Source organism: Anas acuta, chromosome 2 (genome assembly GCF_963932015.1).
Source record: "Anas acuta chromosome 2, bAnaAcu1.1, whole genome shotgun sequence".
In the NCBI taxonomy this organism is placed as follows: Eukaryota; Metazoa; Chordata; class Aves; order Anseriformes; family Anatidae; genus Anas; species Anas acuta.
The window spans coordinates 63,691,428-63,716,398 of NC_088980.1; the positions used below are offsets into that span (position 1 = coordinate 63,691,428).

The 24,971-nt window shown below is 37.5% G+C and overlaps 1 protein-coding gene across 3 annotated transcripts; it reads left to right on the forward strand.

The window, feature by feature from the left end:
• The first annotated feature begins 2,191 nt into the window (after positions 1 to 2,191).
• STARD3NL (STARD3 N-terminal like) lies at positions 2,192 to 24,971 on the forward strand. Of its 3 annotated transcripts, none has more exons than XM_068670486.1 (8): positions 2,192 to 2,320; positions 12,726 to 13,022; positions 16,050 to 16,127; positions 18,223 to 18,300; positions 19,665 to 19,718; positions 19,820 to 19,937; positions 22,371 to 22,469; positions 24,902 to 24,971. In XM_068670486.1, the coding sequence occupies exons 2-8, from the start codon at positions 12,798 to 12,800 to the stop codon at positions 24,952 to 24,954; spliced, it is 705 nt and encodes a 234-aa protein (XP_068526587.1). In that variant the 5' UTR covers positions 2,192 to 2,320; positions 12,726 to 12,797; the 3' UTR covers positions 24,955 to 24,971. The 3 variants fall into 3 exon arrangements, with proteins under 3 accessions (XP_068526587.1, XP_068526590.1, XP_068526589.1); XM_068670488.1 differs by having other exon boundaries at positions 2,281 to 2,391; XM_068670489.1 differs by lacking the exon at positions 19,665 to 19,718.

Below are 24,971 nucleotides of genomic sequence, written 5' to 3' on the forward strand. Positions count from 1 at the left end.
TGGTTACACACAGCCTACACAGGCTTTAGCTAGCTGAAGGCTATGTTGTATTTATTTAGCATGGTTATATTTTCAAGATGTAGAACTGGGCTTTCTTCTAGTTTGATAACCGCTCATGAGGCCCGATTAACAGTGTCTTTCACATGTTTTCATAAATTATGCTACTGATCTGTTCAGCTAAATGTCAACCACACTTTATTCAAATGTGCTTTTATTTCAGTGTATGCAATGACAGAGGGCTGCTGGTTTTGCTTTTGTAACGTGTTAAACAACTTGCATCAAAATGCTTTGGAGAACTGTAATTCAAATACAGGCTGCTACTGAGATTCAGAAGCCTTTTTCTTTGCATTTGCATTACAAGTAATGATAATTCATAAATGCAACTACCTGCCTGAAAGCCTGAAGTGATCATCAATACAATAACTGAAATAAAAACTACAGGAAGATAATCAAAGTAAACTCACATAAAAGAAACATAAAAGTGCACAACTTGTTTACAGACTTTGATTAAGAAAAAACAAAGAACACCACAAAGTTCATGTAAAATTCTCCTCCAAGCTAAATTAATTCCTCTCCCTTTTTGTCAGCACTAGTGAACAGGCTGTTTTGTTGCAAGCTCCAAGTTTGTGCAACATGGGCGAAGTGGTTCACCTCAACCTCATCCACCATAAGTTTTTTTATTATTTTTATTTTTTATTGTAAGTGCTTAGGGTACTTGCTTTCAACTCTGTTCCAACTCTGGGTTGAACACTGCAGCCCTCACACTGCTGCAGGTGCTGCATATGGATCACCCTGAAGATGTGTGGTGCCTTGCTGAGCCAGGGAGAGGTGAGCAGGGGGAAAGCCTATTTTTCCCTTTTTGGCAAATGGATAGTTGCAGATATGTACAGCACATCAGATTTTCACTCTACATTTCTTTTCAGAAATTTTATTGCAGACAAACCCTACATTTATATGCATTTGACAAGCTTTGGGCTTCAAGAAGGATGGAAACTATGTCACCCCAAATGAGGAGATAGTTTTCTTAACTGCCTTGTGGGTTGAGTTTCTGTCATTTCCACAAGAACTCCAGTCCTGCTTTTTTTTTTTTTTTTTTTTTGCTTTTTTTTTTTTCTTTTCCCTCATCTGTGTAGATACAAGGACTCTGCTATAACAAGACATATACATATAGCATGATACATAAAACATGAGCTTAAGCAGAATTGCAGAATTTAGGCCAATGACAGATAATCTGCTTTACTGTGTGTTTTGATTATTTCATTAACATTTAGGGGTGTTCACCTGTAAATAAAGCTATCTCTGAAATGCACAAGCTGAAGCAAGATCATAGGCAATTTGTTATCTTGAACTATAGTACATCTTCTAATAAAAACGTGGGTAAGATAGTGTCTCAATGCAGTTTTTGACTCTTACCTGTATCATTGTATGTTGACACCTAATTGCCTAAAGACTGCAGAGATACATGACTCTTAGGCGATGAAGAATTAGCACGGAAATCCTGCTATAAATGCATAGTCTGTAACATGGAATCAGCATGAGTAGTAGTTATTACAGGGTGACTATCAGCTCCTGCAGTGAGGTGTCTGAAATGCTCCTAAGGCCAGCGTGAGTTTTGTATTGTTATTTCCAACACAACTGGGCAACGGGCAATGTTGTCTATGGAGGAAAACCTCACTTGGAATACTGCATAAGAGATGAAATCAAAGCGGTACTGATGAGGAAAAAGGCTGCTTGGAGGGTGGAAGCTGCCTTGAGCAGTGACACAAGCAACACCACTACAAACACCTTTTTTTTTGTTGTAGAGGAGTTCTCGTGTTGAGGATACGCATTGGGGAACTGATAGGATGGGAGGGGGTGGCCTCAGGTTATGCCAGGGGGGTCGGGTGGGAAGAGAGGAGACATTCCTGCTCAGAAATCAGTCAGGTGTTGGAAGGGGTTGCCCAGGGAGGTGGTGGCATCACCGTCCCTGAGGGCGTGCAAGGAAACGTTGGACGTGGTGCTTATGGACATGGTCAGTGGGTGACAGTGGTGGGAGGGGTACGGTTGGACCGAGTGATCTTGGAGGTTCTCTCCCAACCTCCACGAGGCCACGGCTCCCACAGAACAAGATGGCGCCCCCCGGCCTCCCCTCAGACGCTCCCCTCCGAGGGGGCGGGGCTCCAGACGGCCCAGCCCCGCCCCCGCCCCCGCCCCCGCCCCCGCCCCTGCCCCCGACCCCGCCCCCTGGCGCTAACCCAACCCCCCGCGCCCTGCCCCCGCCCCTCCCGGCCGGGCCGGGCCTGCGGCGCTGGGTGCCTGCGGCCGGGGCCCTGCGCGCGGGGTAGGAGCAGCAGGGCGCCGGGGGGCGGGGGGGGGCAGCACGCGCGGCGGCCTTTGGTGCCAGCGGCCACGGTAACGGCTGGGCGGGGGGGGGAAGATGAAGGAGGAGAGGGAAAAGGTGGTGGTGGTGGTGGTGGTACTGGTGGTGCAGCAGCAGCAGCAGCAGCAGCAGGGCGGGGTTTTCTTCCTGTATTATATATGTAATTTTTTATATTTACAATATTTACAATTTTTTTCCCTCTTCCCGGGGGCCAGGAGGGGCTAAGAGGGGTCACAGGGCGTTGTGGTTGCAGTTTTACGTAGGCCAGATGCAGGGTGCATTCTCTGTTTTGCTCACCTGTTATTTTTCTTGGTGAGGGTTCAGCGCCAGACACTTTGGATAAAACCAGTGGCCCGTCTTAAGAATCTCTGTAATAACTCACGTGTGTTTCTGTCCATCTGTTTGTTTATTTCAGGGGGGATGTGCTGTATAGACTTGGTGTTTGGAGAAAGAAATGCTCAACCTTTCTAATGATACTGAAATTTGGGGCTTGCTTCACTCTTGGATGCATTAGGCTTTCTTTTTGGTGCATTTAGACGAGAATGCGTTCTAATTTTCTTGAATTCTCAAAGAATTGTTTAGCCACAACCATTTCCAAACTAACTCTGCAGTTATTCTAGGCTTCGATATGCTTGAAAGAATGTATTTAGATTTCCCCATTTGAAACTTCATTGGGTCATCATAGCTAAACGTATGTTTTAATAGCATCATTTACTGAAATATTTTATAGGCCCAAATAATTACTACAATATTTTATAGGCCCTCTTGAGGCTGGCTCCCCAAATTTCTCATAAGCAAGATTAATGGATTTCATCCAAAAATCAAGTCAACAAGTTAAATGCTATCAGTGCTTTTGCAGAAGGGTCTGGTGAAGTAATGATAAATGACACTTGTGGCAGCAGCAGACTGTGATTTCAGATGGTTAGCCAGCACCATCCAACAGCTTAATGCTTAAAGGATTGCAGGTGTGTTGCTTGTCAAATATTCTCTGATCTTACTATCGGATAAAAATCTGTTTTTAATTTGAAATTCTTAGTGATCATGTTAAAAGGCAATTTTTTTGTCCCACCTCTCCACCTCGCTGGGTTAAATTCAGCTAGGTATGAGATTAGAAATAAAGGTTGGAAAAAAAGATCTGAGTAGATAACCAAGTATCTTATAATTACGTTGTGCTTCACATATTAAGATTAGCTATTCAGTCATCATCCAAAGTCCTGAAATCATGTCACCTCAGATAGCAGGAGTTAAATTCTGTCTAGCACTGAGAGAAAAACTAGACAAATTATGCAGAAGTTTGCTGGGAGAAATATTCTATGCTGAAGGCTCAGGTGTAGATCTCTGCTAGAGTTTGCTGCAGCTTGGACTAGGTAATATTTTCTTCCAGTGTCTTATAAGGAGAAAAGTTGAGGTAACATAAAATGTGATGCTTTCTTTTGCTTTGAAATGTGTTCATGACCTATAAAATCAGAGTTAAAACTGAAAAATCTTACAAAAGTTTTTGTATTTTAACACGGTTATTAGGTTCTTAAAATACTGTGTTTCTTAAGAGCTCTGAGGAATTTCCAGGGATCAAATTCACATTGAGAAAACTTACGCACCATTTTGTTGAATAGCTCTTGAGAGGGTGAAGGAATCCTGGCGGTTTCTCACTGGTATATAAAATGCCTGAGCTTTTCTTGTTCCAGTAGTACCTAGATTGCAGCCTTGGGGCATATGTTTGTTGTTCAGTTAGGACACTTACTAATATTTGCTTGTTTTCTCTATGTGGTAAACCAGTATTATGTTTGATACCTCAGTAAGATGTTTGGCCTCTCTAAAGATTTGTGTTTTATATTTATAGAGAAATGCTGACAGGATAAATTATATGTGGTATTGATAACTCAGAAGTAGGTTTATTCGGCCTACAGTTGTTATAAGACTGGTAAACTGGACGTATTATAAACTCTTGTTGCTTATTATTTAATGCTTAATGTGGTAAAGTGTGCAGTGAAATCTTTATTTTTGAGAGCTGATGTTGGGTGGGCTACAACATCAGCTTCAGAGAGCAGGATAATGTTGAGAAGAAGAGTTAAGATGTGGTGGAGGTTAATTGTCTTTGCTCTATCCTTGTACTACTTTCCTTTTTTGGTCAGTTTTCCCCCCTTCCTCCCTCCCTCCTTTTCCAAGAAATCAGATGCTTTTTTTAATTTTTTTTTTGAGTTTTCTGTTGCCAACAGCTATTGTATGTTACCGGCATATGGTATGTATATAGTACCTTTTGTATGTTTTATATATATGTAATTAATATAACTGTGAGCTGATTGCATTTAACATACAGTGAAATAGTTTCATGTCTTTGGTAAAAACTAGTCCAAAACATCTAAACCAAGAAAGAGGTGATTTTTTTCTTTAAAAGAAAGCAACAATTTAGCTTTGCTAATTAGTTAATTAAATAAATGAATGTATTGGTTTCAAATAGAATACATCAACAATTCTGTAACTGAAGTGCTTTTTCATTGTATGTTCTGAGGACTTAACTCTAACAGGGATAAAATGCATGCAGGTCAGGCCTGTAGTTTGAAGTGGTTAAATGTCAAGTGAAGGTGAGATCTGAGCCACAACTTCAGTGTATGTTACAGTGCAGCTTCCCTACATGTCAGATTTTTCTATTTTTCTTAAAATAGAATAGAGTTGCCAATTCAAAGACACACTCTTGATTAAACAAATAAACAGATTTGCTTTGGTTTAACTCTGAGGAACTGTTCCTTCATGTGACATTTCCCATGTCTTGTTTGAGCACGCTCGTGTAAAGGCACAAAGCTGTTCTTGGTCATTTTAGATGTAAAATGCTTGGGATGTACTGTTAGGAAGGATCCTGGAGGTTAAAATGGCAATGGGGATAAAAGCAAGGCATCACCAATACCAAATTTACAGGCTGTTTGCAATTTTTTCAGCTCTTGTAGGGCAAGAAGTGAAGTGGTAGTGCAGGACAGCGCTTACTAGCAGGGGAAAAATTAGCCCATGCTTGGAGCACTTTGATTTGACTTTCTGTATCAGTTAGAATCGCTCCTGGGACAGGGGAAGATGACTTTGCTGTTTCCTCAGATGTCCTAATGACCCCATATTTTGACTTACTTTTTTTGTCCCCATTTCTCCTTTTAGCTTGTAAACTGTCCTGCACTCTTCCACACTTTGTCCAGTGTTCTGAGAAAAATACTGCTCAGTATGACTGTGGGATGTGTGTGGCTGCACTGTTAGTTTTGTTAGGTCACCATTAGAGCATAAGAAATTGGGAAGCATTTTTCAACCAAAACAACCATTGCTCTTCTTGTTTTGTCTTTTGTCTGACATCTAATTATCTGCTTGGTAATGTATCTTTCCAAACCTTGGCAATAAGTTATTTCAAGTTTCATCAGTATGAAACCAGATATGCATTATAAGTACAAGAATAATTTGTATGCTGTACAGGCTGCACTCAAATAGTTTGTGCTTATTCATTTTGTACGTTGAATGAGAAACTTCCTTATGACTTGGGTAGGTAAGAGCTTCTACCTCAGGGTCACGCAGAACCACTCTAGTTCTTAATGCTCAGACACAGCCGAGCCCTTCTTAAGGAGTTTTCCTGTATGCTGAAAAGTACTGTCCTCCACCTCCTACTCGAAGACGTCCCGGTTTCTAAATGTATTGTGTATTTGTAACTTGTGATTCCTGCTGTATTGCTTCATTGGGCATGCAGGGTAATGCCAAAAAGTTATATGCAGTATCTTGTACTTATATTTGGGAATTTTGTGAGCATGCAGCATTGAGCATGAGCATTGGAATTTTTCTGTCTTATGTTGATTAAAGTGTTTGGCCTAGGTAGAATAGGTAGAACACAACAGTATCTAAAAGCTTTTGTTATTTTTTTTCCTTCACTAAGGAACTGGATAGGATAGAGGATAGATTGCAAGATAAAGTACATCTGTAAGTGTAAGTACACAAAATCTCTGACGGAGTAGGAGAACATTGCAGTAGTTGCTGTGGAGATGATTTACCCTATCCTACAGAGAAGGGAGGTGTGCTTTCCTATAGATAGAATACTGTCCTTGGGCTGAACAGTTCCTAGAATTGGCATCTGTGGTCCTATCTTTTTAGCATTAGACTCGATGTGGTTTTTGATATGTTTATGTTGGTCAGTACTAATTGTTTTCACTTTTTAGAGCCTGAGTTTCTTGGTGCACTGTGCAGCCATGCATTTTAAGTATTGCTTCACCTTCAATACAACCCACTTAATATCGATTTGAAGCAACTGTTTTTAATTCTGTAAATGATGGTTCTGCCTTTGGACCTTTTGATGATATCATATGACCTGCATGCTAACTAGAATGTCACATGTCAATGAAAATTGTGTATGTTTTTTATTTCAGTCTCCTTTCCAAATGTTAACCACTGTTTTTTTAGCTTATATTTGGTTATTTTGTAGTTCTGTATTACTAAGTGGGTTTTAGTTTTGAATAGACATGTCCAGTATTAGGGTGTACCTACTTTCATAGCTTAACAACTTCTGCCTCCATCCCTATTTTAAAACCAGAGCTTGTAAAAACAAGTGTGTATTTCTGTGAACTTTATTCTTTAAATGGAATAAGAAATCTGTGGAGAAAGGAAGAAAGTCTTAATTCTCAAATGCGCTGTGAAGTAATTAATGGCAAAACAGATGTGATTTTTCATGCTGACCCAGATGAAGTTTTTTTTTCATCTGTCTCACAGTTCAGATGATGTGTCTTGGATTTATCATGTCAAGAAGTAAGCAGTCTTATAAACTACATGATAAATCACTTGGGCAACTTCTCATCACCCTAAATACTACTGTATTAAGGGCAGATACCTTCAGGTTGTCATTCAAACCCTTTGGAAATAAGCATCTTTGGGAATCAGAGTTATGCCAGTAAGGTCACCCAACAAGTGTTAGCTAATTTTCTGAAACTGAAAGTCCAGAAAAGTCTGGAATCACCATAAAATATCTGCTATTTAATTTTTGCTGTGTCAAATCTGTTTTTGTTTTTTTTTTTTTTTCCTCTTTATGGCGTCCTTTTATGCTTGGATTTTGTTTAACTAATACATGCAGCTACACATGAGGCTTAAAGCAGTGGCTGATAGAGCTGAACTCATTTCAGGAGCCAAAACAAGGGGCAATATCAACAAACTATGCCTCGGGAGGCTTGGGATGAACATAGGAAAACCTTTGGAAAATTGAAATATCTCCTGATGCGGATTCATCTTGCAAATTTGGAGTTTAGCTAAACAAGAACAGATATTATAAAGCCCTGGAATTTCAATTCCACAAGACTTCTCTAGAGAGTTGGTGTGGTACTGGTAAATGTTACCCAGAGAAACATAAAAGTTTTCAAGTCTCAGTAAAACAGAGCCTCAACTGACCAAATGTTGATGGTAGTCCAATGCTAGTCCTGCTAGAGGTCCCTTGCAACCAACATTTCTGTGATTCTGTGGCTACACAAGTGTTGTTTTTTTTTTCCATTCTCTCCATTTTCTGTAGCTATGTGTCTGCTTCATGTCAGCCAGGCTTTATACAAATTTGTCTTTTTATTCTGCTTATGTGATTCAACTCAATGTGAAGGAGGTAATATACTGCTGTTGACCAGTCTAGTGAAGTCTTGTGGTATTGAAATACTATCTGCTCTTGTTTAGCTAAACTCCAGATTTCCTGAAGGGAACCGCATCTGGAAATATTTTCATTTTCCAAATTTTGTGCTTCAAAGATCAGGATGTAATATCTATTAACTGAATCAATTTTAAAATTAAGTTGGTGTATTTCACTAAAGGTCTGTGCTAATTATTTTTTAAATATGTTTTCATGCCTAGTAAGAAATACTTACCAGGGACATTACTTCAGGCTGAGACATTTTCAAAGATACTGAATCCTTAAGATGCTTCTAGGGCAGTGATGTGTTACAGATAAAAATAGAATGAGTGCAGCTTGAAAAGGTTCCAAGTGCTCATTCAGAAAAGGGGAAATGGCTACCAGGAGGTCCCTAGCAATGTGTCTGCTACAAGCCCACTTCACAAAAATGAGTTCTTTCACTTAAATACAAAATAGAGGGAGAACCTGTTAACAGGATGGGTTTGGTTTGTTTCTATCAGAGAATGGTGTAAAAAAGTGTCTGGGTAAACTTTGGAAGCAATCTCTGTCTCTTTGGGATTTTTTAATTTAATTTTTAGTTGGCATTACCTGTTCTTCAGAGCAGTTAGCTTTATCTGGGGTAGCTCTTAACTGGGTTGATGTTGGAGCTGTCAGAAGACAGCTTCAGAGATTTCTGCTGATACTCCTGGAGGATAAAACAGATTTATCCTTATATTCCTCGTTTATTAGCCTTTGTATATTATGGGAATGCATTCTTTACAATTAATTGCTTATTCTGTCTGAGATGTTGGCTAAAGTAACATTTCTCCATGTGCAGAAAAAGAATAATGTTGGAGATGTTTGTGATGGTAGGAGAGCAAATAGGGATGACAGTTAAGTCTCAGGCCCTGAGGTCCCTTATTCCTTCTGGAGAATTTATTTAGAGAACTCAAGCCTGGCACAGTTTGTTGTGCTGAATCATTGAATCCTAGAGTGCCCCAGTGGGAATGTTCATTATCTGTGGTGGATGCTGCCTGCGTGGGGCCTGGGGTTGGACCTTTGGAAAGATCCCCAGGGTCTGGTTCCTTTGGAAAGCTGCTGACTCGGGATGTGCTGGCTTCAAGACCATTTACTGCAGGTAATAGGTTGGCTGTTGGCTGACACTTCATCATTGTTTGAGGTTACACAAATGTGTGTTACAATTACCCAAGATTGTCTTGAGGTGTCACTTAAAGATAAATGCTTTAGTGTTACGATTATAATGCTGGTTACTGTATTGCTCTGGTGTTGCAAGGAATTTTGTTTTTGATGTCACAAACTGTTCTTAGAGACAAACAGGGACTGTAAGTAACATGAGGTTTGATAAGGAGATGGAGAGGTAAAGAACTGGTATGTTTTTTTCTTATTGGTATATGAGAAAACTTGTTGGCAAATAAGTACTTTTTGTTTGTTTGTTTATGAATGAGTATTACTACTGTTGCAGTCTCAGCTTTCTCATCAAGAAAGGGAAAAACTTTAATTTACTAGTGAAAGCCCTGTATTTTTTGTGCTACTTTGGCATCCTGACCATTGTGTTGGCGATGTCATCTTGTTTTACTCATTGAAAAGAAATAATTTTCAGGTTTTTTTAACCTTCACAGGAAAGCTATTAAAGATGGGAATTCTTGGGAGTGTTCACTGTTGTCAGAGACATAGATAGAAAATACTATAGTTTTTTATAGGTTTCAATGGCAGTCATAACACATTACTTGATGTGCATAGTTTCTTTTATGCTAACGTAGTTTTTTCCTGTAGTTTCTCTGATATTTTTAGCTAGTATTTCTTTTCCTAAAATCACTTACACATGATACTTTCACTTTCAGTTCTGATGAGCTGCTAATCGCCTTTTGAGTGAGCTATTTTCTATTTTTTTTTTTGCTTTCAATTCTGGTTATCTCAGTTAAGTTTTGCTATGTGTTTTTTTTTTTTTTACTTGTAAAGAAAAAAGGTAACAAATTACGTTGTAGCTTATGAATAATAAATTAGTATAGTAATCATAAAAATAAATTAAAACAAGGATGGTAGAATGGAAGAATAAGGATAGTATAGTGGTAAAAAAAAGAAGTACTATCCTGATCTTCCATCTCTAATATGCATGCAAAACTAGCAGATGTATAATATGTGCCATCTGCTTATATTAAAGGGAAAATAATGGTATTAATTGTAAATGTAGCCTTAAAATCAAGGGGTAGTTCTCATCATGTGTTATGAAAATGTTCATTAGACTTGAGGGCAGTGAAGGAGTACAGTTCTTAGCAGTTAACCTGGCTTATTTTAACAAAAACCTTTACTTTTCACTCATACTAGTTAATACTATTAATCAAGTAAAATATTCAGTTCTCCAGGATAAATTTGGGTATTTAGTTATCTGTTTGGAAGCTTAAGTTACAACCATAACTGTGAAGTGTTTAAAAAAAAAAAAAAAAATTAAATCTTGGCTACTTTTCAGGAAAAAATAAAAGTGTTTAACTTTTAATGGGTCTGTATAAAAAATTGACTTAGCTAAGTTTTTACTTTAGCAGTAGGAGTTGGGTGAATGTAAATGTATTGGTTAAGAAGCCAAAAACAAACAAAAACCTTTTTACTTCTTATAGAGTCAGAAGGCATGAGGAGAAAGTGTATCACAAATTTACTAATGTGGATTCTTATCTCAGAAAAAAATATTTCCCTATGAAAAGTTTCAACCTTTCAGTAAACTTACAATAAGAGGATTGTGAGTCTAGTGTCACGGAGGAAATTCATGGCAATGAGTATTGTTTCTGTTCAAGGGAAGAGAGGACAGAACAGATGGCAGAGCTTTTTGCAGAGTTTTTACTTGGTTTCAAAATCTTGTTCCTTTCTGTAAAGGAGCAAAACGAACCCTTGGGTACAGAGCACGAGCTTTACTGGAGGCTGTTATGAGAGAACCTGGTTTCCTCTTGCCTTTGCTATGTTCCTATACTGAAATGTTTCCTTGTATAGAATGGCTAAATGAAATGTTTTGTTTTAGTAGGCAGATGTTTTAGAAAATAAGTGGCTATTATCAAGCTAACTGATATATGTGACTTGTAGAAGGTTTAGTGGCTGCTATTTGAAGCAGAGGTATAGAAGTAATTGCAAATCATTTTCTGGCTGAAAATGTTCATCAGTACAGTAGAGCTGGGGAGAAGCGGGTTCATCCATGATTCTTACTGTGAAAGAATTCCACGTTTGTGTTCTTAACCTAAAGCTTCCTAGTGCTTTCAGTACTTCATTGTAAGTGTTTTGCACAGAAATGTGTTGCAAGTTTGTTTAACTTCCAAGTTTGTTCACTTGCTAAAGTGTTTATAATTTCTAATTTGGGGGTGACTTAGAGGGGAGGGAGCTGTGTTCCAGAGCTGAGGCTGGTACTGACTGGGGAGAGTCATTGCAGTAACTCATACAAAAAGCTGGGCAAACAGGAGGGGGAGTTAAGGACAGTGAAGATGCACTGTGCTAAATCTGCTTGGAACCATCCCTTCAACCATCCCTCTTGTATCTGTCTTTTCCTCAGCAGTGATGTGTTTGCACTGGAGACTCCCTTTCCCACCTTTCCTTTTCCTACATCTGTGTATCCTGTGGTTTGTCTAGTGCTGTGTTACAAATCACGTATGCTTTTCCTCTTGTGCTATGCCTGTTTTCTTGCCTAGTGGAGTTGAAACGCTGTTGTTACTTGGGATAGAAGAGTGGGAAGCGTTTGTTTCCATTTTGTGGTTTACTGAAAGACAGCCCACACAGGAAGAGACAAATTTGTGTTCTTGAATTTCAAGAAGTTACTACTCCAGAGTTACAGACGCTTGACTGATGTGATTTGTATTGTGGGATGTATAGCTTAATCTTCTGAGTGTTTGCATAAAATTAACATTTCTATGCATTTTCTTGAAACTTGTAACCTTCATCAGCTCCTTCTAGGAGCTTCATTTGGGGGGGGGGAGTTTCTAATCGAGCATATCAGTCTGTTCCAGTTTTATAAGAAATTGAACCTGAGAATCTGTTTTTTCAAAAGCCTTATAGTCAGTAGAGGCATTGCAGATGAATTAATCTGTAGAACAGATAGCTGTATACTTGCTTTGTAGAATATTTACTACAGTATTCAGGGGTTTTAATGGATTTTTAACCTTTTGGTAATGCTAGTTTGGGATGTGCTGATAGCATGTCCAATGAGGATTCCTCCCTCTCCCATGAGGAAAGGCTGAGGACACTTGGTTGTGTAGCCTGGAGAAGAGGAGGCCAGGAGGCAACCTCCTAACCTCCTTGCTCTTTTCTCATTGCTTCCCAAGGAGGGGAAGTGCAGAGGGAGGACAAGCGCCTGTCTCTTGTCCTTGTCACCAATGCCAGGGCATGTGGGAATGGTGCAAAGCTGTGTGGAACTTCCTTAAGCTGGGTTACTTTTGAGTGTTTAAGTCAGAAATCTTAAAGATGTACATCATGATTTCTATTTATGCCTGTTTGATGTCAATACAGCAGCACAGAGAATGGAGTCTTCTACATCTAGACAGTGCTCTCTTATTCCCACCTGTCTATATGAAAGTTTATTTCTCTTGTTTCACAAATCTTAGCGAATGAAGAGGGCATAGGTGTATCTTTTTTCTTTTTGAAACATTTTTTAGAATCTACTTACCAAATGTTCCTAGATGTCAGTTTATGGTGAAACAAAAAACTGACTGGGTAAGCAAAAATTGTGTAGTGAATTTTGGTGCTTTAGTGACTAATTAGATATCTTTGTTTACTTAGAAATTCTTCCTATATGGATCATCCTTCAAGTGATGGTGAGCCTGGAAGAAGACTACTTTAAGCAAACCCAGGATGAATAGGGTGCCAAATGATGCAGAAAATGCTCACAGCAGCAGCGTGGAATCCTGTCCATCCTTGCGAGATGTCCACTCTATCAACCCGGCACAGCTGATGGCAAGGATTGAGTCCTACGATGGACGAGAGAAGAAAGGCATATCAGATGTCAGAAGGACTTTCTGTTTGTTCGTTACATTTGATCTCTTATTCATAACCTTGCTGTGGATAATAGAATTAAATGTGAGTTGTCTTTTCAGTACCCCTAGACTTCAGGAGTGGTTAACAAGCTTTCTATCCCAACTGTATGCTATTCGTATCATTGAAACTAAGGCAGTTTCTCATTTTTAGTGTTTTGTGGACTTGATCATAAACTACTTTTATCATTAGAATATATCGTTTTTATTCATATAATTAAACCTTTTGATGTTCCTCTAGTCTATGAACAGTGCTGAGGAAACCATTGGAAGTCCAGTGAACTTCGCAGGCAGCAAGAAAACAGAAGTATTACTATAGTTGTTTGAATGTGGCAAATAGGGTGAATTTTATCAGTATTAAGAGTGTTCATTCTCCTGAGTAGTTCAGTGACTGAAGTGTTAAAAAGACTTAAATGGCAAAAACCTTTCTTATGTAGTGCTATATTTTCTGAGAAACCTAGTATAAGTATGTTGTTTGTGGTAGGATACATTGAAACAATATAAACTGCTGCAGTTGCTACCTTTTAACTGCAGCATTTGTAATTTGAAAGACAAACTAGTTCTTAGGAAATTTCTGGAAAGAAGTAGGGTAGGTTTGTTAGTGTTTGATCACTAACAGTTTTGGAGTTGAGTTTTAAGCTATAACCTAAAAATTCATTTATGAAAGGGCACAAATGAAAAAATAGGGGGAATCCCTTTTCTAGATAATAAAGTTCTCGAGTTAACATTTGTCATCATTTGGTTACAAATAAATAACCTTAGTCTGACATTATGAAGTTTTAGGAATCATCTGTTCAAATAGTTTGATATACTGAAAAATCTATTTCCTGATTTAATTTGAGAAAGCAAACTTTGCCTGCCTGAATGCTGTAATTTTGTGACTTTGACTTCTGTTATCTCCTTAGGTGGAAAGCCTGTTGTATCTGGTGCATTATTTCAGCTGGCTCAAAAGAAAACCTAGAATTCCGATACTTCATTTTGGCTAGTTTTAGGCTAGTTTCTTAACAGCACGTTTGACTAAGAGGAGCAGAATCTGGTTTTGTAATTCTTGTTGGGGATTTAGAACACAAATTTTCGTATTATTGCTCTCAGTATATTTAAGACTATAGAAAATGCCATAAACTCCTGGTATTTTGAATGCTGCAGCATAAAGGATCTCAAGATCTTAGCAGTTCTTTATGAAAAGCCTTGCTTTAGGGGAAATTTATGAACCCTAAGCCTTGTAGTGTCAAATGTCATCAAGAATGAAAAATGATGTTTTGCTTTCATAAATTATAATATTCAGATCTATCTACAATCTTGACACACAGTTTGTTGTGCTGTTTTTTTTTAAACTGAGTTTTGTTTGTTGGGAAGCTAAATAGCATTGTGTTAGGATTGTCCTTCACTGGTACATAACTAATAGGACTTCAGAATTGCTGCCAGAGTGCCTGTATGTATGGTTTTCCTATTGTCCCTGTTATCCAATGCGCTTAAGCAAAACTTTTTTTTTATGCACTTCAGGGAGTAGCTTCCTTGGTAGTTTGAGCAAACCCTGCATCAAGGCTGTCATGGTTCTCTGTTCATCCTTGTGCTCATGCAACCATACGTTGAACAGTTTGCTGAATTGTCTCAGAACTCAGTCATCAGCTGGTGCTGATGTATTGTGTTCTTTTATTCTGTGGTGTATTTTGTTTTATGTTATAGGAGGAGAGGGCTGAGACAGCATGTCTGCCACTGGAGAGAATAGGGACTGCCTAGTCTTTTCTTTTAAATTGACCTCAAGTGCCATGCAACAGTGTTCTGTGTGTTACTTTGCATGTATCTTTCCTTCCATTTCCTCCTAAGTGCTTTCCAAAGCACTATGAGTCTACAGACAGCTTCCATCACTCTAGAATCTTCCTTATTTATGGTGGAAATAAATGACCATACCAGCTGCAGTTGAGTAAACAATGGGAAGCTATATTTAAAAAGCTGTCTGCTAGTTATAGAGGAGAGGGGGAGAAAGAGGAAAAAAAAGGAATAAATTTGGAGTTGGCTTGTATAGTCACAGCAAAAAAAAAAAAAATCTAAAATATCCAGCAATGTAGTTGGGAAAAGAATGTGCAAGTATCTACACTGTTCTGATTTGAGATGGTGAGCATATATTGGGATGCTTTAGTGTACCTCCTTTCTTTGAAAAGATAACAGAAATCAAACTTAAGATTAAAGCTTTTTGTTGATGTTATTTTCCACTGTTTTATGTAACTATTTCATGCAGTCCTTAATTATCTAATTTAATATTAAAATCAAACAGCCTTTGGAATCTGATATGAACACTATGATTCTTCACTCCCAACTAAGACACTCTTGTTTTCTGAGCCAATGCATCCTAAATTATTCTCTTAGTAACCCATTTTGGACAGGAAAGTGATGAGTGCTTCCATGTGAAATGAACATGGTGGCTAAGGAAGATGTAATTATGAATCTCCTCAAGCAAATGAAAGAATTAAGACTGAATCTTAAACCATTCTCTGGCAAATAAGTAATGATCACAGCTTCTGTGTTCTTTACATTGTATTTCTTTGGTTTTGCTCAGTTCTCTGGAAACAAATAGCATATATGCTGTGAAGGAAAAGGTCTGGAGTGTTAATTCAGTTGTTTGAATTCAAGTGCTAAAGCATCAGAGATTTTTAGTATTTCCTATTTGCTAGCATGTTACTAATGAGCTAACTTCTGGGTGCCTTTCTGATCAGCTGTTTAGATTCTTCTGAGACATAAAATGCTTAGTAAATCTGTGTAGGAGAAGTTATATTTAATTTCTTTTTCCCTCAGCAACTTATTTGCTTTTATTGTAGGACAGTCTGAAATGTAGCTTTTGTAGGTCAAGTTATTAACAGTGATAATCCTAAATGTTTTGATTTTGTAAAGCATTCTCATTGTATTTCATGATTATAATCTTTAAAATTATATTTTCAGCATACTATCTCCTCTGTTTAATTTCACGATTGTTTGTACATCCATCAGAAACTATTAATTTACACTTCACATTTGTGTGTTTTCTGGCTTCAGTATCTTCTGTTCTAAAGCTGTGTGTGGTGTTGTTCCCTTGTAGGTGAAGGGAGGTATTGAAACTACATTAGAGAAAGAAGTTCTACAATATGACTACTCTTCTTCATATTTTGATATATTTGTAAGTATCCTTAAAAAAGGGGGGGGAAGGGGGGAGAGAAAAGCAAATTAGAGTTTTCCCAGTTTCTTCCTTACCCAGTTGTTCCCAAGTTTGAGTCCTGTGAAAGGGTCGATGTCTTCTTGATAATTAAAACCAGAAAGGCTTGTGCCAAATTTCACCTGTGTTGGGGTTTCTTGGTTCTTCTTTGGCAGCAAGTTTTCATGGAGCCTGTTGATAAAGGTACTTTGGCATGCTTCTGCTTTGGGGAGGAGGGGGAAGTGAAAAACTAAGTCACGTGAGACTAATCTAATATCACAGAATCACAGAATTTCTAGGTCGGAAGAGACCTCAAGATCGAGTCCAACCTCTAACCTAACACAAACAGTCCCCACTAAACCATATCCCTAAGGTCTACATCTAAACGTCTTTTAAAGACTTCCAGGGATGGTGACAGTAGACAGTAGTCCTTCAGCTGTAAAATAATTTTGTTTAAACTGATATTTTTGTCCTTTCACATAAATAAGTCTGAAGTGAGGAGGGAGACTGTTACCAGGTTGGCCTGTATAGGTCAGGTTTCTTTCAGACTTCTCTGTTTTAGCTCAAGGTTTTAACGTTGTACTAAAAACAAGTGACATGAAGTATGGTGTTCTCCTTTCCTATGTATAAGTTTCTTAGGTGCATGGAAAAAGCTCTTCTGCCTCAGTAAGTTTTTCTCTCTTTCAGCAAGGTTGTAGTTCTGTAGCTGCAAAGTGTTTTGCACTGCATAGACCAAGTTACTGATCTCTAAGTGAAAGTTATCTCTTTACGCTTCTTGTAAAGTGCCCCATTCCCTTTGCGTGATTGTTAACTCTACCAGATCTTGTTTCCCTGGTAGAGATAAATTGTTTTAGTTACTTAATACTGATTACTGTATCTAGAATATCTCTTTGAAACTGTTTTCTGATGCAGAAGCAAGTTTTTTACCGTTTGCCATGTCAAATGTAATGAGATACTGGATACAAAAATGTCATAAGCTAGCAAACTATACTGCCTCTCTTTTTCTCTCATCATTATTTTGCTGGCTGCTTTCCATGATGTTTACCTTACTGTAGAAATGAAAAAAAAAAAAAAATAAAATTATCTGTAAATCTCGATTCTCTGAAGATTATTTTGTCCTGTAGTTGAACCAAGGGTTAAAAACTTCCAAGGAGAAATAACAGATTTCTGTTGCCTGGGAAAGGACTGGGTCATTGAATTCTGCAAAATGAGTTGTGGATTTATACAGGATTTCTTCTGTTTCTGCTACAAATGTCTGAAACATATTTGCATAATGTTAAATGTATTCATTGTAACTCTGGCACTATCTGTCCCTGACCTCTCTTCATTTTTTAGTGTTTTTTTTCACATTTTTAAAATTGGATGCAATCTAATATTAAAGAATAAACAGGGAAACTGAAGGTTAGGGTCAGTAATCTCATCTGTCTGCTATTGATTTCATTTTTTTCTGGCTGAGAAATTGCATAATTTATCTTCACCTTAAAAATATTTGTAACTGCTTGTTTCTGCAGGCATCTCCATAAAGAATAATTGATCATTGCAATACTGATATTTCAGTAAATATCTAAACATTAAGTAAGCAGAAAATTGTTTTTTTTTTTTTTTTTTAAATCCCATCTTCCCGTTGCATTTTTTAAATCTTTACAGTTCTTAATGATACTATTGGCACAGCAGTGCACTGGTAAGATTAGTGAGAGGTGCAGTGACGTTCAAGGTATTTGCTGGATTAACTGCATCCAGATTTAACTGTTTAGATTCCAGTCAGGTAAAATAATCATAAACATGTTTTGTGTAGCTTTCTTATGTTTCTAACTTATATTTGTAGAATTGCACATGCTTTTATATTTGAATCTATGGAGGCATGTGAGTAGCATCAGCTGTGTGCTTTAAAAATGGGAAATGATATTCTTTTTCTGTTTTAATAAGCAAAACCACCTCCAAATTTGTTTCTCAATAGCAGAACTTGGATTGCCCTGTTATAATTTATTTTGTGAGCAGTTGTGTTTTCAGTCAGCTGAGAATCTTGTGGTTCTTCTGTGTTCCTGAATTAACCAACATTTTTTTTTTCCTTTCTCTATAGCTACTGGCAGTCTTTCGATTTAAGGTGTTAATACTTGCATATGCAATGTGCAGACTGCGCCATTGGTGGGCGATAGCTGTGAGTAGTAGCCAAGCATAATGGAGTTTTAACTAAAATGGATCAAACGCATTTTTAGATGCCTCTTAATGTTTGTATGTTAAGAAACATCTTGATTCTGTATATAAAAATTCATTTTACAGTAACAGACTAAAACTTCTGGAAGATTTTAAGCCTAAAGACAAGAATTTAATAGTATAATGAGTGTGTTCCTTATTAGATATCATGTTAACACAAATTGAAAACTAACTGAATCCAACATGAAAGGCTGGTCATAACCATTTGATATGTCTGACTTACTGCTTGAGCTATGTTTGAACCAGAAGTATTGAACTGTATTTCAAAAAGAACTGACATTTATGGTACCAGAAATCCAGCAATCTCGGACTTTTTTCCATTACACTGTAGTAGGTCCATGTGGAATGTATTCATGTATAACCTTCTTCAAGTGAGTAGCATGCAGTTTCTTTAGTAATCTGAGATTGTCATGATATTTTTGAAATTGTGGTATTAGCATGATAATAATAACAGTTACTGGTGCTCTGATTGTGATTTTTTTTTTTAAATTAAGCGCACGTATCCAAAAATCCTTTGTCCGTAGTTGTGTAGCTTTAGAGTATTTCTTCCAATTATATCCTCCAACGTGATACAGTTGGTTGTGAGGTGATGAGGGCAAAAATGACATGGTGGTAAACAATGAATATAGCTATTGCTTCAGTGAAGGTTTTGAAGAAGATGGTAGTCTTTAAAATTCTGCTCATGCTTACCAGACCCTGGTTAGGTTCTGCTATTATTTAAAGAATCACTGCACTCAAACACATTAATAGAGTTCAAAAGCTTGTCACCTGCTATTTTTCAATCATGTCAGGGAATATCAAGTCTTCAAAGTGATTTCATTTTTTCATAATATCAGAATGTGAATTAAAATATTAGTTCAAGCTCCCTCACGCAAATATATATTTGAAATGGATCTTTTGATTTGGATGGTTGTGGAAAAAACCATTTGGAGCAATTGCTATTCACTTTTCCCCAAATAGTTGGATTTACTGTTCTTTTTTTTTTTTTTTTTTTTAAGGGAGTTGATGAATAAAATACTGTTTTTTCATTATAGAGTAAGGTCACTATTTATACAATGCATCATCTGTGTAGCATCTAAACTGCCTGTCTGCTATCTAGAAGTCAGAAACGTATTTGGAGCTGTCTGTATTAAAAAATCCATATTAATGAGGCTATTTTAATAAAACTTAAAAAACATATCAAGTATAATATAATTAATTTATAATCTTGCTGTTAGTAAATTATTTAAAGCTGCAACTGATACAATGGCAGAAATGAGAAGTAAATCCAATTACTAATCTTAACTTTTCTTACCCTGTCTCTTTCAGTTTACAACAGCAGTGACCAGTGCCTTTTTATTAGCAAAAGTAATTATTTCACAGGTATATATTCTAATCAAATGTTTGCTTTACTTTGCTGGTTTTTGAAAGCAAATTTCTTCAGGTAAATTTCTATAATGCTGCTTGGTTTTGTTTCCTTCAAGCTGTTCTCACAGGGTGCTTTTGGCTATGTGCTGCCCATCATATCCTTCATACTTGCCTGGATTGAAACCTGGTTCTTAGACTTTAAAGTGTTACCACAAGAAGCTGAAGAAGAAAACAGTAAGCTTTTGTTATTTCTCCATCAGTTAATGAAGTTGGCAGCATTTAGTTCCATATTGTCTGGCAGAAGAATGCTTCTTTCAGTTTCTCAAAAAAATTGAAGAGCTGTGGAAAAATTAAATCATATGGCATATTTTTTCCTTTTCTGTAAAGGAAAATATGTCCTCAAAGAAGTAGGGGTTTTATTAACTTAAGGAGGCAAAGTTACAAGGGACAGATCAGTTAGTTGACGAACACTTCAAGAGCATATCTAATTCTGTATGTTTAAGACATGAAAATTTAATTGGCTTGGGCTTGTAAAATTTCGCTTTCTGAGTAATGCATAGAATAGTTGGCCCCTCTTCTGCAGAGGGTAGGCACAATAATTAACTCTGTGTCACTGACTCTTCCTTTGAGGTGGAAAAGGGAAAGCAAAGTATTATGGAGAGTCTGCTTCATGCACAGAATGAGACCAGAGCAAGTATGAATTCAAGATGAGGCAGCAGATCATCTGACACTGAATGTATTCAAATAAATGGAGGAAACCCACTGGTTTAGTTAAAAGAGAATGTTTCTTGGTTGGTGCAGAAAAGAAAGCATAGATTTCTGCCTCAAATGCTTTGTTAGTTTCAACAGCAGGCAAGTAATTGTATAGCAAACCTCTTACTTGTACATCGCTATCCGAAATACAGTCTGTAATGCCACTGAAAGGATGTTAATCTATTAGGTAAAATCAAAACCTTTACACGGGTCTGGATGCTGTCATTCCTTAGTTCACTGAAATGCAGTCTTTCTACTTCAGTCTTTTTCTTCCTCTTTTCTACAACTCCGAGGTAGAAATTGGTTGAATTGAGTACATTCAGTTTTGCCTAGAGAAAGGGAAACTTAGGATATTGTTTGTGTTTTTTAATTTTTTTGAGGGGGTGAGGAAATACAGCTACATTACACTGAAATAAGAAATCTAACCACCTCAGAGTGCATGTTTTGCATGTTTTATACTAAATATTCATAGACAAAGAAAATGACTCATGTAAATACTTGATGATATTCATAATCCTGTGGGAAATCAGTGATATTTTCTTTCTTCATTCTTACTAAGCTTCAAACAGATGGTATTTACTTAGACATGTGTTGTATTTGAACTCTGTTTTTAAAAAAAAGAAAGGGTTTCACTGGAAAATTCAGGTTTTAGGGAATTAAGTCAGACGTGATGAGCAGCATAGGCAGATTGTGGTGGATGATGCTATTTATGTAGGGCCTTATTTGCTCTTAAGTTGGTCTGAGGCAGGTAAGGAAGCAAGATTTTAAGTTTCTGCTTTTTAACCAGGTACTTTTCTCAACTGTCTTTGGGGATGGAAGTTGAAATTTTGCCATCTTTCATGTTTGTTTTTAAAAAAGAAAAAAAGAAACAGCAAACCTAATGCTAGTGTTCACAATTTGGAGATATTATGTCTGTGCCTTTGAAGGAAAAAAAAAATAAAAAACAAACAAAAAAAAACACACCTGTCTTTCCATTGATAAAGATTTCCAGTTCTAAAAATTACCTTCTGAGCAGGGTTTAAAGATAAAACCCTCCCAGAGTGTCTTCCATTGTCTTGTGACTTGTTAAGTATGGAGACTGTTCTCCCTCTTTTGGACAGAATGGAAATATAAGTAAAAGAAGTATCTCCTTTGGAGACTTCCAACTGGTTAGTAAGATAAATCTATATGTAAAAATAGTTGGTTGACTAAAAATAAATCTTTCCAACATAATTGCTTGCCACCTCAGATAACTCTCAGTTAAACATCAAACTTCTTTGTTTTTCTCCAATCAGTCTTTACATGACTGAGAGTAAACAATAGAAGTTCAATAGCTTTATGTTGGTCTAAAACGCCATCTTTGCCCCGTTACTTATCAGAAGACCTGCTGATGGCAGTAAGGATGAGATGAATTCCATTCTTTCCCAATCCCTTTTTTGTCCTGTATTATACGCACTAGAATAGCCCTGGGATCTATTGTGTTTTCCTGATTAGGGGCGAAATCGAGCCAAAGGATTTGGAGTTACTAGGTGTGTTGAGACAAATAAATGGAACCAAGCTGTAAATGACGAACTTTATTTGGTTATGCATAGCAGCTCGCTGAGCATTAAAAAATGTATTTCAAAATTTTACTTAGCCAGTGAATATTGATGAATTTAAATTTACATAATGCATCCTAATGCACACAGTGGAAAGAAGGATTCCTTAACTTGTGTACAGTACCCATGTTTTGCTGTAGTGTGTTTCTTTAGATGCATAAAGGTACAGAAGGCACGTTAAACGAACAGTTTTCATTTTTCTCAGCAATTTATAGAAATACATGTAACTTATTAGGAGTGGTAATAGAATACATCAGTCTTTAAGGTGCTTGATCTTGATCAAGACTTGATCGTTAAGATGCTATCTAATAACATGGATTTTTTTTCTTCCTTTTAGGGTTTTTGATAGCGCAGGATGCCTCTGAACGAGCAGCTCTTCTTCACCCAGGAGTCCTCTCTGATGGGCAGTTCTATTCTCCTCCTGAATCTGTAGCAGGTAGTTATGTCTGTATAATGAATGGTTGTTCTTACTGGCATTAAACTTCTGCATATTCCCTCCTCCCCCCACCCCTCTTTTGGAGTGTAAGGTGGTGGGGGATGAAGGGGGAAACAATTTTCCTTTTTAATGGAAAGTGTACTTTACAATCCTAAAACATAAGCTTCTTAGTAATTCAGTTTAGTAATGACCTATCAGATGAATTACAATGTAGGTAGTTGGTGGGTCTTCTGACATGCCCCAGAGTCATTACAAAAAAGATATTCTGAAATAAAATGGCACAGCAACTGAATGGAGGTGAGCAAAAAATAAATTGAAATACTTCAAGATTTAAGAATGTGCTTGCAGGCATTTCAAGGAAATGAGTAGTTCCTTTGAATTAAGTGGACCCAGAATGAACCCCACGATTCCATGTCAGTCTTTTTACCTTAAAATGTAAATTTGTTTTGGTAAAGCTCTGCTGTGCTATGCAATATATTTAAAATACAAATATCCACTAATAGCTACAGAGACTTCTGCCAGTCTTGCATGATAGAGATACAAATGTTGGCAATACCGCGCAGTTTAGTGGCAGCCTCTATAGCGGCTGAATGTCTTGGTGTTATCAGGGACTTAGAGCTCCATCTAGGGATGAGAAAGCATTAAGACAACATTGAGTATAACGCTGTGCTGTACCAGCATACTATGTAAATCAAGAACCATTTCAGTGATTCCACATAAACGTGCAATCTCTTCCACATGGAAATTGTTAAATCCTTATTCAGTAGCACGATCACGGGGAGTAAAATGGCTTGAAAATAGTAACTAATGATTGAAACGTAAAATGTATTTTAGTTAAAGCTGTGAGTATATCCTCAGGATTATTGGTGGAAGCATTATAGTAGCTCAGCCTGAGAGCTTTTTGACAATAGAATATACAGTGTGAGAGGAAGTAAAAGTGGAGTTAACATATTTTCCTTGGCAATTTGGTTGGGTCAGTGTTGCATGTGCAACCAGCTATTACGCATCAGGCTGCATGTGGTGACTACAGGCGTAGGACTATGCCTTTGCTTTCAGCTTATCTAATGCCCACTTGGTCACCTGGGTTTCAGTAACAGCTCACGTGCTGCCTTAACTGCCAAGTGAAATTGTGTTGGTTTAAATACCCTTTACGGGCACAAGAAACAAAGGAAATAGTCAAATGAATACATTTGAACTAAAATACAGATTTTGGTAGTCAGAAAGTATTCTGAAACAGATAGAGATGTACAGTAAAAATAAACCAAAAGTATTTTTTTCAAAATTCTATGGTGTTTTTTTATATAAGACAAACTTTTGATTTTTTAAGAACAATTTTTAGACAATTTACTCTGTGTATTGGTTGGAAAAGTATGTAAAGGTAAACTATTCCTCATGATCATGCAGGCTAAATAAACCCTTCCACTTGCACGGTGATACATCTAAAAACAGATCTTTGCTGTCAGGAGGTGACGTTTACAACAGGCTCTGTTAAGAGTTTGCAGTGTATGCTTCCTTTGAAGGTATACATGTTCAAGCACCCTTTTCTATCCACTTGTTTGTATGGGTTGACCCTTCATCTTCAATGTAACACTTCGTTGCCAAGTAATCATTCCAGGTGTAGCGTGTGGAAAGTCAGCCTGAAAACAGCTACTCCTTTGAACTGCCCAAGACATGCATGTTCAATGCAAAGAGTGAGAATTCCCTCTACCGTCCTAGACGGCGCTGACTGCCACCTCAGGTGTGGACAGAGACATCTGCAGTCTGGACTGTAGCTTAAACTGCAGCTCAGCACTGCTCACTGCACTTGCTTAGTACTTTCTTGCTCTCCCTGAAATGACTGATCTGTCTAATCACTGTCCAGCAAAGCCCTGCCACCTGCAGGGGCCATCTTTGTGCATGTGGTGTTGTGGTCAGCTAAATTTTCTTTCTGGGGCCCTCTAGCACTTTGTCGCAGCAAAGAGCTGGGATCATGAAGGGGAGAGAAGACAAATGGTAAAGGAGTGAGCTTAGAGTGAGACATTTTCTTGCAAGAACACTAGTTACAGAAATTATTAATTTTGTAAAGCAGAGTATTTTGGTGTTTCAAACATGTTTTCCAGAGCTGTCTTTTGAAGGGCAGGAAACATCAAGTGAGAAAAATCTGCTTCCCAGTGAGCTCCTATTTAGGAGTTGATTGTCCTGATTGTGTTGTAGAGAAAACTTGAAGCACATGCTAACCAAATCCCTTGACAAGGATAGGTATTTCAGGAATGATCCCACTGCTGGTTTTGGGGTTCAGTAACTGGAGGGGAGGAAGCCTTCAAGGTGAAACATCTGAAAACAAAATAAGCAATCTAAAATTAAATATTTTGGAGAAATAGTTACTTTGAATTACCTTTTGATGAGCCATTACTGGTAGTTCTCTCAAATAACATTCCTTTCTTCCTGTTCAGGATCTGATGAAGACTCTGAAGAAAAACAAGACAGTGAAAAACCAGTTGTATAGCAAATATGGAAAAGCAG